Genomic DNA, 16902 nt, shown 5'->3' with positions numbered 1-16902 from the left:
CTAGATGACTACCACTTAAAACTGAAGAGAAGTGGCTTGTTAAAGGGAATGTTTCTCATGTTTCACGAATAAGAATGATGCTTGATACAGGCTTTTTAGTAGATGCTCTTTATCAGATTAAGAAAGTATCCTCTTCATAGTTATCCACATTTTGTTTTGGTTTGGTTTTTTGTTTGTTTGGTTTGGTTTTTTATCGTGAATGAGTTTTGATGTTTTATAAAGTGGTTTAATCTGAAACTTTAATGTAAAAAATTTTATTGACTAATTTTTTACTTGGTTGCATTCTTGGGATAAACTGAGCTTGGAACTAATTACCTTTTTTTGTAAACTTCTGGATTTGGTTTGCTTATGTTTGGATTTCTCCACATACATTCATCAGTGAGGCTGCCCTATAATTTTCTTTCTTGGATGCCCTCCTCAGATTTTCATCAGTTATACTAGCCTCATGGAGTGAGGTAGGTGAATGTTTCATCAAGTTCTGTGGAGGAGCTTTTAGGAGATTGGAATAATGTGTCACATGAAACCGCCTGTCTGTAAAACAGTCTGGACCGGCTGTTTTCTTTGTGGGAAATTTTTTTTTAACTACATATTTCATTTCCTTAATTGCTTTAACTATTTGAGGTCTGGTTTGCGGGTTTGTTTTGCTTGTCTGTTAGATTTTTTCCAGGAATTTTGCCGTTGCATCTTCATCTTCACATTTTTTGGCATGAAATTTTTCTTAATGTTCTCTTATCGTCTTAATCTCTGCTATATCTATAATGTCCCTTCATCCATTCCTGATTAGTTTTCAGTATGCCTTCTCTTTTGTTTTTCCTGATCCATCTCATGAGAGGTTTAACTGTTTTATTAACCTGTACAAAGAATAACTTTGCTTATGTTGAACTTGTTTTTTTTTAATTTAATTTAATTTTTTTATACAGCAGGTTTTATTAGTCATCCATTTTATATATATTACTGTATATATGTCAATCCCAATCTCCCAATTCATCCCACCAACACCCCCCACCCCCGGCTTTCCACCCTTTTGCCGATATATTTGTTCTCTACATCTGTGTCTCTATTTCTGCCTTGCAAACCGGTTCATCTGTACCATTTTTCTAGATTCTACATACATGCGTTAATATACTATATTTGTTTTTCTCTTTCTGACTTGCTTCACTCTGCATGACAGTCTCTAGGTCCATCCACGTCTCTATAAATGACCCAGTTTCGTTCCTTTTTATGGCTGATATTCCATTGTATATATATACCACATCTTCTTTATCCATTCATCTGTTAATGGGCATTTAGGTTGCTCCATGACCTGGCTATTGGAAATAGTGCTGCAGTGAACACTGGGCTGCATGTGTCTTTTTGAATTATGGTTTTCTCTGGGTATATGCCCAGTAGTAGGATTTCTGGGTCATATGGTAATTCTATTTTTAGTTTTTTAAGGAACCTCCATACTGTTCTCCATAGTGGCTATATCAATTTACATTCCCACCAATGGTACAAGAGGGTTCCCTTTTCTCCACACCGTCTCCAGCATTTATTGTTTGTAGGTTTTTTGATGATGGCCATTCTGACTGGTGCGAGGTGATAACTCATTGTAGTTTTGATTTGCATTTCTCTAATAATTAGTGATGTGCCTCTTGGCCATCTGTATGTCTTCTTTGGAGAAATGTCCACTTCGGTTTTCTACCCATTTTTTGATTGGGTTGTTTGTTTTTTTCATATTGAGCTGCATGAGCTTTTATATATTTTGGAGGTTAATCCTTTGTTGTTTCGTTTGCAAATATTTTCTCCCATTCTAAGGGTTGTCTTTTCCTCTTGTTTATAGTTTCCTTTGCTGTGCAAAAGCTTTTAAATTTAATTAGGTCCCATTTGTTTATTTTTGTTTTTATTTCCATTATTCTAGACAGTGGGTCAAAAAAGATCTTGCTGTGATTTATGTCAAAGAGTATTCTTCCTATGTTTTCCTCTAAGAGTTTTATAGTGTCCGGTCTCACATTTAGGTCTTCAATCCATTTTGAGTTTATTTTTGTGTGTGGTGTTAGGGAGTGTTCTAATTTCATTCTTTTACATGTAGCTGTCCAGTTTTCCCAGCACCACTTATTGAAGAGACTGTCTTTTCTCCATTATATATCCTTGCCTCCTTTGTCATAGATTAGTTGACCATAGGTGCGTGGGTTTATCTCTGGGCTTTCTATCCTGTTCCAATGATCTATATTTCTGTTTTTGTGCCAACACCATATTGTCTTGATTTCTGTAGCTTTGTAGTATAGTCTGAAGTCAGTGAGTCTCATTCCTCCAGCTCTGTTTTTCTCCCTCAAATTTGCTTTGGCTATTTGGGATCTTTTGTGTCTCCATACAGATTTTATGTTCTAGTTCTGTAAAACATGCCATTGGTAATATGATAAAGATTGCATTGAATCTGTAGATTGCTTTGGGTAGTATAGTCATTTTCGCAGTATTGATTCTTCCAGTCCACAAACATGGTATATCTCTCCATCTGTTTGTATCATCTTCGATTTCTTTCATCAGTGTCTTACAGTTTTCCACCTACAGGTCTTCTGCCTCTTTAGGTAGGTTTATTCCTAGGTATTTTATTCTTTTTGTTGCAGTTGTAAATGGGAGTGTTTCCTTGATTTCTCTTTCTGATTTTCTGTTATTAGTGTATAGGAATGCAAGAGGTTTCTGTGCATCAGTTTTGCATCCTGTTACGTTACCAAATTAATTGACTAGCTCTGGTAGTTTTCTGGTGGCATCTTTAGGATTTTCTATGTATAGTATCACGTCATCTGCAAACACTGACAGTTTTATTTCTTCTTTTCCAATTTGGATTCCTTTTATTTCTTTTTCTTCTCTGATTGCCATGGCTAAAACTTCTAATAGTGGTGAGAGTGAGCATCTTTGTCTTGTTCCTGATCTTAGAGGAAATGCTTTCATTTTTTCACCATTGAAAACAATGTTCGCTTTGGGTTTGTCATATAAGGCCATTATTGTGTTGAGGTAGGTTCCCTCTGCCCACTTTCTGGAGAGTTTTTTACCATAAATGGCTGTTGAATTTTGTCAGAAGCTTTTTCTACATCTATTGAGATGATTGTATGGTTTTTATTCTTCAATTTGTTAATATGGTGTATCACATTGATTGATTTGCATATATTGAAGAATCCTTGCATCCCAGGATCAATCCCACTTGGTCATGGTGTATAATCCTTTTAATGTGTTGTTGGATTCTGTTTGCTAGTATTTTATTGAGTATTTTTGCATCTATATTCATCAGTGATATTGGTCTGTAATTTTCTTTTTTTGTAGTATTTCTGTCTGGTTTGGGTATCAGGGTGATGGTGGCCTCACAGAATGACTTAAGGAGTGTTCCCTCCTCTACAATTTTTTGGAAGAGTTTGAGAAGGATGGATGTGAGATTTTCTCTAAATGTTTGATAGAATTCACCTGTGAAACCATCTGGTCCTGGACTTTTGTTTGTTGGATGATTTTTAATCACAGTTTCAACTTCATTCCTTGTGATTGGTCTGTTCATATTTTCTATTTCTTCCTGGTTCAGTCTTGGAAGGTTATACCTTTCTGTGAATTTATCCATTTCTTCCAGGTTGTCCATTTTATTGGCAAAGAGTTGCTTGTAGTAGTCTCTTAGGATGCTTTGTATTTCTGCAGTGTCTGTTGTAACTTCTCCTTTTTCATTTCTAATTCTGTTGATTTGAATCTTCTTCTTTTTCTTGATGAGTCTGGCTAAAGGTTTATCAATTTTGTTTATCTTCTCAAAAAACCAACTTTTAGTTTTGTTGATCTTTGCTGTTGTTTTCTTTGTATTTCATTTATTTCTGCTCTGATCTTTATGATTTCTTCCCTTCTACTAACTTAGGGTTTTGTTTGTTCTTTCTCTAGTTCCTTTAGGTGTAAGGTTAGATTGTTATTTGAGATTTATCTTGTTGCTTGAGGTAGGATTGTACTGCTATAAAATTCCCTCTTAGAACTGCTTTTGCTGTATCACGTAAGTTTTGGATCATCATGTTTTCGTTGTCTTTTGTCTCTAGGTATTTTTTGATTTCCTCTTTGATTTCATCAGTGATCTCTTGGTTATTTAGTAACATATTGTTTAGCCTTCATGTGTTTGTGTTTTATGGGTTTTTTTCCCTGTAATTTATTTCTAATCTCATAGCATTGTGGTTGGAAAGGATACTTGATATGATTTCAATTTTCTTAAATTTACTGAGGCTTGATTTGTGACCCAGCATTTGATCTGTCCTGAAGAATGTTCCATGTGCACTTGAGAAGAAAGTGTAATCTGCTATTTTCAGATGGAATGTCCTATAAATGTTAGTTAAATCTGTCTGGTCTGTTGTGTCATTTAAAGGTTGTGTTTCTTATTAATTTTATGTCTGGATGATCTGTCTATTGGTGTAAGTGAGGTGTTAACATCCCCCACTATTATTGTGTTACTGTTGATTTCCTGTTTTATAGCTGTTATCATTTGCCTTATGTAGTGATGTGCTCCTGTGTTGGGTGCATATTTATTTATTTATTTACTTATTTTTAATTAATTTCTTTTATTTTTGGCTGCATTGGGTCTTTATAGCTGCGCGCAGGCTTTAGTTGCGGCGAGCAGGGGCTACTCTTCATTGTGGTGTGCGGACTTCTCATTACAGTGGCTTCTCTTGTTGCGGAGCATGGGCTCTAAGCACGTGGGCTTCAGTAGTTGTGGCTCACGGGCTCTAGAGCGCAGGCTCAGTAGTTGTGGCACACTGGCTTAGTTGCTCCGTGGCATGTGCGATCTTCCCAGACCAGGGCTCAAACCCATGTCCCCTGCATTGGCAGGCAGGAAGGTTCTTAACCACTGAACCGCCAGGGAAGCCCCTGGGTGCATATATATTTATAATTGTTATGTCCTCTTCTTAAATTGATCGCTTGATCATTATGTAGTGTCCTTCCTTGTCTCTTGTAACATTATTTTAAAGTCTATTTTATCTGATATGAATATTGCTACTCCAGCTTTCATTTGATTTCCATTTGCATGGAATATCTTTTTCAGTCCTCTCACTTTCAGCCTGTATGTGTCCCTAGGTGTGAAGTGGGTCTCTTGTATACAGCATATATGGCTCTTGTTTTTGTATCCATTCAGCAAGCCTATGTCTTTTGGTTGGTGCATTTAATCCATTCATATTTAAGGTAATTACTGATATGTATGCTCCTATTACCATTTTCTTAATTGTTTTGGGTTTGTTTTTGTAGGTCCTTTTCTTCTCTTGTGTTTCCCACTTAGAGAAGTTCCTTTAGCATTTGTTGTAGAGCTGGTTTGGTGGTGCTGAATTCTCTTAGCTTTTGCTTGTCTGTAAACCTTTTGATTTCTCTGTTTAATCTGAATGAGATCCATGCCGGGTAGAGTAATCTTGGTTGTAGGTTCTTCCCTTATATCACATTTAATATACCGTGCCACTCCCTTCTGGCTTGTAGAGTTTCTGCTGATAAATCAGCTGTTAACCTTATGGGAGTTCCCTTGTATGTTATTTGTCATTTTTCCCTTGTTGCTTTCAGTAATTTTTCTTTGTCTTTAATTTTTGTCAATTTGATTACTATGTGTTTCGGCATGTTTCTCCTTGGGTTTGTCCTGTATGGGACTCTCTGTGCTTCCTGGCCTTGGGTGGCTATTTCCTTTCCCATGTTGGGGAAGTTTTATCTCTTCAGATATTTTCTCGGGTCCTGTCTCTCTGTCTTCTTCTTCTGGGACCCCTATAATGTGAATGTTGGTGTTTTTAATCTTGTCCCAGAGGTCTCTTAGCCTGTCTTCATTTCTTGTCATTCTTTTTTCTTTATTCTGTTCCATGGCAGTGAATTCCACCATTCTGTCTTCCAGGTCACTTATCCTTTCTTCTGCCTCAGTTATTCTGCTATTGATTTCTTCTTGTGTATTTTTCATTTCATTTATTGTATTGTTTATCTTTGCTTGTTTGTTCTTTAATTCTTCTAGGTGTTTGTTCTTTAATTCTTCTAGGTCTTTGTTAAACCTTTCTTGCATCTTCTTGATCTTTGCCTCCATTCTTTTTCCGAGGTCCTGGATCATCTTCACTATCATTATTCTGAATTCTTTTTCTGGAAGGTTGCCTATCTCCATGTCATTTATTTGTATTTCTGGGGTTTTATCTTGTTCCTTCATCTGGTACATAGTCCTCTGCCTTTTCATTTTGTCTGTCTTTCTGTGAATGTGGTTTTCATCCCACAGGCTGCAGGATTGTAGTTCTTCCTTTTGCTCTCTGCCCTCTGGTGGATGAGGCTATCTAAGAGGCTTGTGCAAGCTTCCTGATCGGAGGAACTGGTGGTGGGTAGAGCTCAGTAAAACTTTAATCCGCTTGTCTGCTGATGGGTGGGACTGCGTTCCCTCCCTGTTGGTTGTTTGGCCTGAGGTGACCGAGCACTGGAGGCTACATGCTCTTTGCTAGGGCTTATGGCAGACTCTGGGAGGCCTCATGCCAAGGAGTACTTCCCAGAACTTCTGCTGCCAGTGTCCTTGTCCCCTCAGTGAGCCACAGCCACCCCCTGCCTCTGCGGAGACCCTCCAACGCTAGCAGGTAGGTCTGGTTCAGTCTCCTATGGGGTCACTGCTCCTTCCCCCTGGGTCCTGATGTGATTCCGGTGCTCTCACAAGAGGGAGTGCGCGCACGTCCTTCTACTCTGCCATTGTGAACGAAACTTGAACTTGTTTTCTATTTCATTAATTATTGCTTGTTATTATTCCCATTTTCTTAAATTCTTGTTCTTCTCCTGACAGCTTAATTTGAATGCTTAGCTCACTGAATTTCTTTTAATTCTTTTAATATAAGCTAAGGCCATAATTTTCCCTGTAAGGATCCAGTTGCTGAATTCTACAAGGATTGAAATTATTATTTCTATTTTTTCCATTTTATGTGTTTTAAAATTTCATTATAATTTCTTTGAAGTTGTTCAGAAGTATGTTTTTAAGTTTCTGAATGTATGCAACAGTTTTTAGCTTGCAGTTTTGTTACTGATTGTTAACGTAATTGCATTGTACTTAGTGAATATGATCTGTATGTTACTTGTCCTTTTAAATTTGTTGAGACTTGCTCTATACAAATGTTCTTTTAGTCACATTGTTCCGTCTATTTTCACTAACCTTTTCTCTGTTTAACCTATCAATAATTGAGAGTGATGTGTTAAACTCCTCCACTGTGATATTGGGTTTATCAGTTTTTCTCCAAAGTTTTATGTTTCTTTTTTCATATTTTGAGAAAGTAATTATATCTTCCCGATGAGTTGAATCTTTTATCATTATACAATAACTCTCTTCGTCCTTAGTAATACTTTTTGATTAAAGTCTAATGTTTACAGTATCATATGTGTGGTATGTCTTTTTCCACGTCACTGTGTTTTTAGGTGTATCATAAACTGCATATAATTGGAGTTCTTAAAAATTGAATCTCACAATTTCTGCTTTAAACTGGCAGTTTGTGAATTTCTTTATCCAATTTGCTGTATATTTTGTTGGATTCATGTCTTTCAGAAGTTCTGGAAAAGTGGCTGTTATCTCTTTAAATATTGCCTGTTTTCCGTTCTTGTTAAACTTTCCTTCCGGAACTGTGATTAAACAAATTTTCAGTCTTTTTGTATTGTCTTCCATGTCTCCTAATCTTTTTCTAATATATATATTTTTTCCTTTTCTTTCTGCTGTTTTCTGGGTGATTTATTCTGCTGTCTCTTCCAGTTCACTAATTTTCTCTTCAGCTGGTTTTAATTCAATAGGCCTTTGCCTCTGCCAGGACCTGGGACCATTTAAACTACCTTCAGGAGATCCCATTTATCAACACTACCTTGCCAGGGGCACAAGCTCAATTGAAGTTCTTTTCTTGGTATTGGTATTGGTGTTCCCACTCTGATTTTAGCTCATGTTTTGTTTCATGCATTTTATGTTTGTTTGTTTGGTGGGGTGGGAGTTAAGCCTTGGAAAAGTCCCATTCTTCAAGTCTAGCAATGCTAATTATCTTTTATCCAGGATCTAAGTGTATTTATAGAGGAAGGCCCTTCAGAGACTCTAATCTGCCCTACTTATAGAAGCAGAAACTCCTAGGAATGCTTTCCTGAGTTCTAATTTTGTTGTATACATCTTATTTTCTGTAAACACACGCGTGCAAACAACCCGCTGAACTAAATTCTGTTGTATTTAAACTAAATGAATGTTGCAGGATTTTTAAGGATATAATTTGTAATTTCTTAATGTCTTGTCCATATGATTTAAATAGTTTTCATATGTCAGCTGTAATTCTTCCAATCTTGTTTTAGAGAAGTACAAAATTACAGTGGATTTATTCTTAACTTTCATAACTAAAAACCTTCTACCCAGGTTTTATAAATGTTGTTTCCTAACCTGAAAGATAAAAAATGGAACCAACTTTTTCTTTTTTAATAAAATGACAAGTCAAAGATAACTCTTCTTTTCATCTAGAAACGAGTAAAAGCAAGCGGTATTTTTCTAGAAAATACAAATGAATAAACTTTGCCAGAATTTCTTAGAGTACCTGGAAACCTCATTCCATGACAGCATAGTGGATTTATTCCAGTGGCACAACAAAAGTAATTCCATTGAATTTGTGTATTGCTACAGGGGATGAAAACTGTACACCAGTTGATAACATGGTACCTTGGCAAAGAGTAGTAATGCTTTAATAAATATTTGTTAGTTGAATGAATATCAGTAAAATGATGTCTTAATACCAGTAGTGAGAATGAATAGAAGATTAAAAAAAAGTACATGAACATGAAAGAAGAGAGTGAAGACGGGAAGTGTTAAGAGATTTCATGACTGGAACTTTTAGGGAAACATTGGCTTAGCTTGTGCTTTATTAAAAGAGAATTTGTTTTATGATTTTGTGTATTTTGATGATTCATTTTTATTTGGTGATCACATTCCACATCAAGTTTCTAACAGACACTTGGATTTTTCTCTAGGTATTTGTGTCTTCAATTTGTTTGTTTCTTTGGCCTGTTCCTTTTCTATGTAATAGATTTTATTTTTCACAAATGCAGTGTTGTAAATTTTGGAGTTTAGTAAGAGTTGCAGCTTCTAGATAAGATACAGCCTTAGAAATCTTAGCTGAATATATAGTTTTATGAAGTGTGTAGAAAAGATAGCAAAATAGTTTTCATGTGTGATGCTTATAATTCCTCTTTTAACTTAAAGTCACACGTTATAAAAAATAATAAAAGCAGCGCTAATGTTCACTAATTATATATAGCTACTTTATATGTCAACATGTTGAATATTTATACGTTGTTGTATAACGTACACACTTAAGATGTGTTTTTTCTTTTACTTTAAGGCTTTCTTCAATACTAAAAACATACGGAAGTCCTTTGAAAACACCATCAGTAGTTTATAGACAGAGGCTTTATGAATTGTTGATTTTATTACCTCCTGAGACCTATGAAGGTATGTGCCTTACACCAAAGTGTTTTACTGTTTGTGGCTAACACAGTGCCTGGAAAGTAATACCTGAACAAATAAATTATATGGCAGTTATTTAGTGCTTTGTTTCTAGGAGGTTTAGGGAGTTCAGTCTTAACCCATGTGTTCACGATTTTGTAGTAAATAAAATACATAAAAAAAAAAAAACTACTTCTCCATTTCTTGCGGTGTTCTCTCTTCTGAGAAAAAGTCCCTAGTTTCACTGTGTGGGAGAGAATGAGTCACAAAGATTGGTCTTGATTCTACTCCAGGGCTTTCTGCAGAATATATAATTCAAATCTATTAGAAATTTGGCCACTCCTAGTTTCCTTCTAGAGTGGATATCTGTTGTATACGTTTCCTTCCACTATTCCATTCTTAACTCTGCCCAGATAGAAGTTTAATTTTGAACAGTATACCAAGGTATAATTGATTTTATTAAGTTTATAATGTAGGTTTTGCTTTTATTAGGCCCAGGATGGCTTTGGAATACTAGAATACTGCATTTGGTAAAATAAACTTGCCCCTATTTTACAATTAGTTCTAAAACTTTTCTTGTAAATTTAAAATACAGTTTTAAGAAAATACATTGCTACTACTACTGAATAACTTAAGATGCTTGTTTTAAGAGGTGAAAGCTGAAAGTTGTCTCTAATGGGAGCATCTATTTTTTTTTTAATTTTTATCATTTTCAACCAACCATATTAAGTCAATGTTTCTTCAAATCTATTTCTTGTAAAAATACTGCTTTTATTGTTTTATATCTTTATTCTGCAAATAAATGCAATATAATATATACCACAGTAGTTCAAAATATTGATACTAACTTATAACTTCTCTCTTGGCCTTTATCATTATGTGAGTGATATTATTCCTACCACCTCTCTTCCTGGTTCACAAATGTACCTAGCAAAATATTTGATATAAAATAAGAATTTTGTATTTACTTCTCTGGAAAAAAAGTGGATACATTGTACATTGCCCTTTCTCAGAAACTGTATCAAGAGTCATTTCTATATGCCAGGTGGTGTACTAGAAATTGTTTATATTACCCCATTTATCTTAGGATAATACAGTGAGCTAGTTACATTTTCCTCACTTGACAGATAAAGGCACAAAGAGGTTACAAAAACCAACTCAAGTTTATGTATCCAGTAAATAGTAGAATCAAGATAACATAGATCTGTTTCATGCTGTGCTGCCAATCCATTTATAAGTAACCTAGTAGAGAATAAATAGACAAAGCTTAGGGATAGGTCTGTCTCAAACAACAGACGAAAAAATTGATTTTTTGAAGTCTTCATTAAACATATAGGAATATTAGGAGATCAACTTAAAATCCACAGTGTATCTTCTGATAAATGATAATATAAGTCTGCCCTTGAAGGACTTAAAGAGAAAAACAAAGTCTTGTACTATTTTCTCAGAATTGGAGTTTGGGAATGCAATCAGAAGTCTTAAAGGAATAATTAATATACTAGTGTATAGATTTAAAATCAGTTCCAGAGTGTTCACTGGGAAATGAAGTCAGGAATTACTATGAACTAACTTGTTGAAAAAAGAAAATCTAGGGCTTCCCTGGTGGCGCAGTGGTTGAGGGTCCGCCTGCTGATGCAGGGGACACGAGTTCGTGCCCCGGTCCGGGAAGATCCCACATGCCGTGGAGCGGCTGGGCCCGTGAGCCATGGCCGCTGAGCCTGCGCGTCCAGAGCCTGTTGCTCCACAACGGGAGAGGCCATAACAGTGAGAGGCCCACGTACCTCAAAAAAAAAAAAGAAAATTGGGTTCTTAATTTTTATTTCCTATCTTAGTTTTGTTATGGATCTCCTTTCAAGTATTTTAATTTTCTCTACACTGAAAATTGCTCCTCATTAGCATCAGAAAGTGATGTATTTCTACAACAAAGGCATAATTGCATTTTAAAATTGAATCATCTTTGAGTACTTTGTTCAGGGACAGTTAGGCCAGCAGTCACTTTAAATGAGAAATGGAGATTTACCACTGTTGTCACATTTAGCTGTAGTACCAAACATACCTTGCGTATTGTACTACCAACAAAATTATTTTTCTGATTATCATATACTGGTAATTAAACTAACAGACATTCCTTTAAGCAACTCTCGTCTGCTTCATTAAGTTTTTATTATCCCTGTCTGCTGTCCCCAATTCCTGTGTAACCTCTCCTTTCTCTAACCTCAGCAGTTCTCTTTTCATCCTCTATGAAACTTAGTACTTCCTACCTTCATTTTATAGTTAACATGTGTGTGTCCAGTATCTTATATCTTCTTTTTTTATATATATGAATTTATTTATTTGTTTTTATTTTTGGCTGGGTCTTTGTTGCTGTGCGCGGGCTTTCTCTAGTTGCGGCGAGCAGGGGCTACTCTTTGTTGTGGTGCTCAGGCTTCTCATTTTGGTGGCTTCTCTTGTTGCAGAGCACAGGCTCTAGGCCTGAACTACTAAGCACAGGCTTCAGTAGTTGTGGCACGTGGGCTCTAGAGCGCAGGCTCAGTAGTTGTGGCGCATGGGCTTAGTTGCTCCGTGGCATGTGGGATCTTCCCGGGCCAGGGATCAAACCCATGTCCCCTGCATTGGCAGGTGGATTCTTAACCACTGCGCCACCAGGGAAACTCTTCTATCTTCTTGAAGGGAGGATTATATATAATAACATCTTTGTATATTATATTAAACACAGTTTGAATGTATGAATGAGCATGATAGTTAAAAGCTTAAGTTCTGAAGCCTGGACTGCCTGTGTTTCAGTCAAACACTGCCATGTAACTGCTGTGTGACCTTGGGCAATTAACAGACTCTCTGTTTCTGTTTCCTTACCTAATAAAATAACAGTACTAACTGGACCTCTTGAGGTGGTTATGAAAACTATATGTAAAGCTTTTAGGACATTTACTGACACATATTACATCCTCAATAAATATTTGTTGTTACTACTCTTACCACTACTAATAATACAGAAAATAATGGGAGGTGAGCCCTTCCTAACTCATCCTGTCACTTCTAATAAGTAGACTCAGTCAAGTCTTCATTTCATTCTGGTGGTGTTGCTTAAAACCAAAAGTGAATGTTTCTCCAAGATGATTTTTACACTTTCCTAAAGTACTTAACTTACAAGCTAGCAAAAGTCATTTATGCTCTAGGTGGATAAAATTTTCTATTGCGAATCCATCAGAAAGTAGGATAAATATCTTTGAAATGGTAACTTAGGTCAGTGTGATAATTGGACCAGTTTTTCCAACCGTATATATAAAAGAGACAGCCATACGTTGTCTCATGTCTCAAGGAAAATCTCAATGCCGCCTATGAACTAGGTTGGCACCCAAACTACAAACAAACCAAAAAAAAAGATGAATCCTCCCTAGATCCAGGTTCCAATTTACAAAAAAATGCAGACATTAAAGGAACAAATTAAATTACCTTGGGGGCGCTATAATCTATAAAAACTTCTATAGAACAAATAATCTTATTTCTTCAAATAAATTACGGGCAATAAAAGTTGAGGGGAGAACTTGAGATTGAAAGAGACTAAGATACATCAGGTAGCTACAACATGTATACTTCACTTAGGTCTGGATTCAAACATAAAAAGCAAACAAAAACAGGCATTAATGAAGCAATTGACAATTTGAGCACAGAATGTGTATTTGATGTTTAGTGATTTTTATTTATTTATTTAATTCATTGTATTTATTTGGCTGCACAGGGTCTTCATTGCGGCATGTGGGATCTTTGTCGCAGCATGTGGGCTCTTAGTTGTGGGATGTGGGATCTAGTTTCCTGACCAGGGATCAAACCCAGGCCCCCTGCATTGGGAGTGCGGAGTCTTAAGCACTGTGGACCCCTAGGGAAGTCCCTGTTTAGTGATTTTTAAAACACGAAATTGTGATAATGAGATTGTTTAAAATGTCAAGTCTAGTGATACACGATGAAATATTTATAGATGAAATGATATGCTTTCCAGGGATTGCTTCAAAATAATATGGGGAGTGGTGAGACAGTGGATTGGGAGTATAGGTGAATGAGGTTAATCCGGCTGATGAGGATGAGTGACAGTCATACGCTGGGGTGGTGGGGTGTTAGGGTGTCATACTATTATGCCTTCTTTTTCTGCCTTTGTATCTATTCCTCTTTTTTCATTCTGTTTTTATGCTTTATGTCATTTAAATAAAATGGGTGTAGTATTTATTCAGTATCACACAGTATACATACACACATACTTTGAGATGTCTGTTCTTATCCTTGTGACCAGCAACACATGGTTGAGCCATTCATCGGTAGGACATCCTCAAGGAGGAGATATATTAGCTTTGGCTGTGATAGATTAAAGTTAGCTGATATGTAGATTAAAGTTCAGCCTGGGCTTTTTTAACCCCATTCTTGGACCAGTTAACTGCTATTACTAAATTGCTAATTGCCCTTTTTCTCTGATTCAACAGGATACCTTTGTGCTGTCCTCAGAGAGCTGGCTGCTGACTTGACTGCCCCTGATATACAGGTGGCAGCATCCACATTTTTACTTCCACGCCTCTGTCATCAGGATGATCTTCTAATATTAAGTCCTTTGCTACAAGATACTGACCATAGATTTATTGAAGAACAGGTATGGTCATTTTTCAATAACTCTTTGGGTTGATTCAATCTGTAAACAGTGGTTTTATTTTTATTTTTGGGCACGCCTTGTGGCATGTGGGATCCTAGTTCCCCGACCAGGGATCAAACCCGTGCCCCCTGCAGTGGGAGTATAGAGTCCCAACCACTGGACCTCCAGGGAAGTCCTGAACAGTGGTTTTAAAACCTTATATGTAATTTTTTTTTCTTTTAGCTCCTGCTTGGTAATGGTATTGCTTGTGGAAGTCTCGAATATGACCCTTATTCTATTTACGAGAAAGATGTAGAGGGAGATTCGGTGCCTAAGCCCTTACCTCCAACACTATCAGTTATTAGCTCTGCAGTCAAGCTCTTTGGAGTTGTATGTGCTCATGTGGGAGAAGCTCAAAGGTAAACCATCTTCAGTAGTTCACTTATCCTGAAATAACATTTCAGGATTGGTAATTGGTTCAATGAATGCATAATAGAGAACCGGTGGGTAAGAATGATGTTGTCAGAAGTTCTCATTAATATCAAAGACTTCTTATAGATGACAGGTGAAGGTAAGATTAAAGGCTCTTGTTCATTCACCTGGCTAATATTTAATAAGTAATTAAGCCAATGATGAGATTAAACTGAAAACTGCTAGGCACTATTGTGGATGCAATGCTTTTCCCACATTAGCTTCTCATCTAGCTGAAAATACAAATGAAAAACTCAGTGTCACAAGAACAGTGATTTATGAGCTATTGTTACAAAGTAAAACACTGGTTTTCTGCTTACACAAGGTCTCATGGGCTTTCTTACCTTGGAGGCCTTATCAAGCCATCATAGATCCAGGGATTAGTCTTCATTTTAGTAGATTTCAAAAATTAGATTAAAACAGATTAGTCTTCAATTTGGTGGATTCACTTCACTCAAAATGAACTTTGGTTTTTAAAAATCAAAGGCTTCTGGGACTTCCATGGTGGCTCAGTGGTTAAGAATCCGCCTGCCAATGCAGGGGACACGGGTTCAATCCCTGGTTTGGGAAGATCCCACGTGCCACGGAGCAACTAAGCCCATGCACCACAACTACTGAACCTGCGTGCTGCAACTACTGAAGCCTGCACACCGAGAGCCCGTGCTCTGCAGCAAGAGAAGCCACCGCAATGAGAAGCCCACTCACCACAATGAAGAGTAGCCCCTGCTCGCCACAACTAGAGAAAGCCCGCGTGCAGCAACGAAGACCCAACACAGCCAAAAATAAATAAAATTAAGGAAAAAAAAAAGCTTCTAATGATTTCTCATTCAGAATGAGTTTCTTAATAACAGGATAATAACTTTCTTGGGGATCAAAAAACACTTCTGATAGCTAGTATCCAGGAAATTTCTATCTGAGACACTATGTGGGAAGTGAATCTCTCCCATGGGCTGTGCTGGTTAACAGTTTGTAAATTATTAACTATCCTCATTCATTCCCATTCATTCTCTGTCTCTTTCATGCTAGACAAGCAACACGCATTTGACTAGCTCATAGCTTTTATATCATTTTATCTGTTGTCTTCCAGAGAATACCAATTAGGTAAGGAGGTTACCTTGGTCTCTGATGAAGACTCTCAAAAAATATTTGAGTCTTGTCAGCAACACATTTCTGAAACAGGCTTTTGGATAGTTTACTTTCAGTGGATAGAAAAATGAATAACATTTATGTTGATTTTTAATAGCTTCATATCTTCATTTAAAATGATAGTATTGATAGTATTTACTCAGTATTATATGTTACATGTATATTTTGAGATTAATTTCAAGAGATGATTTGAAATTTGTAGCCTATAGTTCACTGTGTATACTGTAACTATAAAGTTTGGGTTGTATTTTAAGACAATATATGACTAAATTATAAATGAATGCTATAGCACTAAAAGATGAGAGGAGAATCACAGTGAACTGGAATTTTCAAAGAAGAATTGATGGAGAGGATGAGATTTGTACTAGTCTGTAACTGTACTATTATCTAGTGCATACAGTTTAAAATAATTTGGATTAATACAGCAGTAACTACAGTAGATGGAACAGGGGTAGCCTTGTGGGCAAAAGATTTAAATTAAGCATGTTTTTAAATGACTCCACTAAACTCTTTTTGGTAGGTCTCAGATAAGAAGTGAAAAAGAAAAGTATACTTCTTAGAAGCTTTCCTTTTAACAAATTGATTTTATTACTCTCCTAAAGAACGTGGGGGGTTTTTTTGGTTTTCTTTTTTTTTTTATTTCTCCCAGACATATTGCCTAATTACAGTCTCAAGGAAATAGTTTCTTATTTCTGTTGTTTAAAGTTTAATAAACTTTAAAACGTGCCAAATTTCTTTTTATCCCACCTGGATGAAAATAATATATAGAATGAATATTCAAGGGAGGAGAGGTTTTGTTTGTTTTAATAAAAAAGTTGAGACCTGGTGAAAGCAAAACATTCTGTTTGGATTCTAACTGAATAAAAATAGTAGGCAGTGGTTTGGAGAATTTTAAAGGAAGTTGTCTGGCAGGATCCCAGATTCAGCAACTATCAGCAGTCTCCAGTGGGTGCCCTTAGAGCACCACAGAGAAACATAGATAGGAAAGTTAAGTTTCTAATTTCCTGTTATCCTAGGTATGATACTTGTTTAAAATGGCAGACCTTTCTTCTTTGGGCCATAGATTTGCATTTCTGGAGAAGAAATATCTTAATCAAAGTACCTGTATTCAACAACAAGTGAATATTTTAAAGCATTTTGTTATCGTGGTTATCTTCGTGTTTAAACAGTTTAAAAGAAACTCTTGTAGTTAACATGACGTTGTCCTAAGATTTAGAAATAGGTTTTTCATATTTTA

At 36.3% G+C, this 16902-nt stretch overlaps 1 protein-coding gene across 6 annotated transcripts in view; it reads left to right on the top strand.

Annotated features, from left to right (window-relative positions):
- Positions 1 to 16902, top strand: part of HEATR5A (HEAT repeat containing 5A) — a 110626-nt gene that overhangs the window by 45849 nt on the left and 47875 nt on the right. For all 6 annotated transcript variants that reach the window (XM_029239658.1, XM_029239657.1, XM_029239653.1 and 3 more), the window contains 3 exons: positions 9330 to 9439; positions 13906 to 14069; positions 14292 to 14467. In XM_029239658.1, coding sequence (XP_029095491.1) covers positions 9330 to 9439; positions 13906 to 14069; positions 14292 to 14467 — 450 coding nt within the window. The remainder of the gene's footprint in view (positions 1 to 9329; positions 9440 to 13905; positions 14070 to 14291; positions 14468 to 16902) is intronic.

The sequence above is a fragment of the Monodon monoceros genome, unplaced genomic scaffold, assembly GCF_005190385.1.
Source record: "Monodon monoceros isolate NGI ecotype Baffin Bay Population unplaced genomic scaffold, NGI_Narwhal_1 Super_Scaffold_21, whole genome shotgun sequence".
Taxonomy (NCBI): domain Eukaryota; kingdom Metazoa; phylum Chordata; class Mammalia; order Artiodactyla; family Monodontidae; genus Monodon; species Monodon monoceros.
This window is presented reverse-complemented; position numbering and strand designations above follow the sequence as displayed.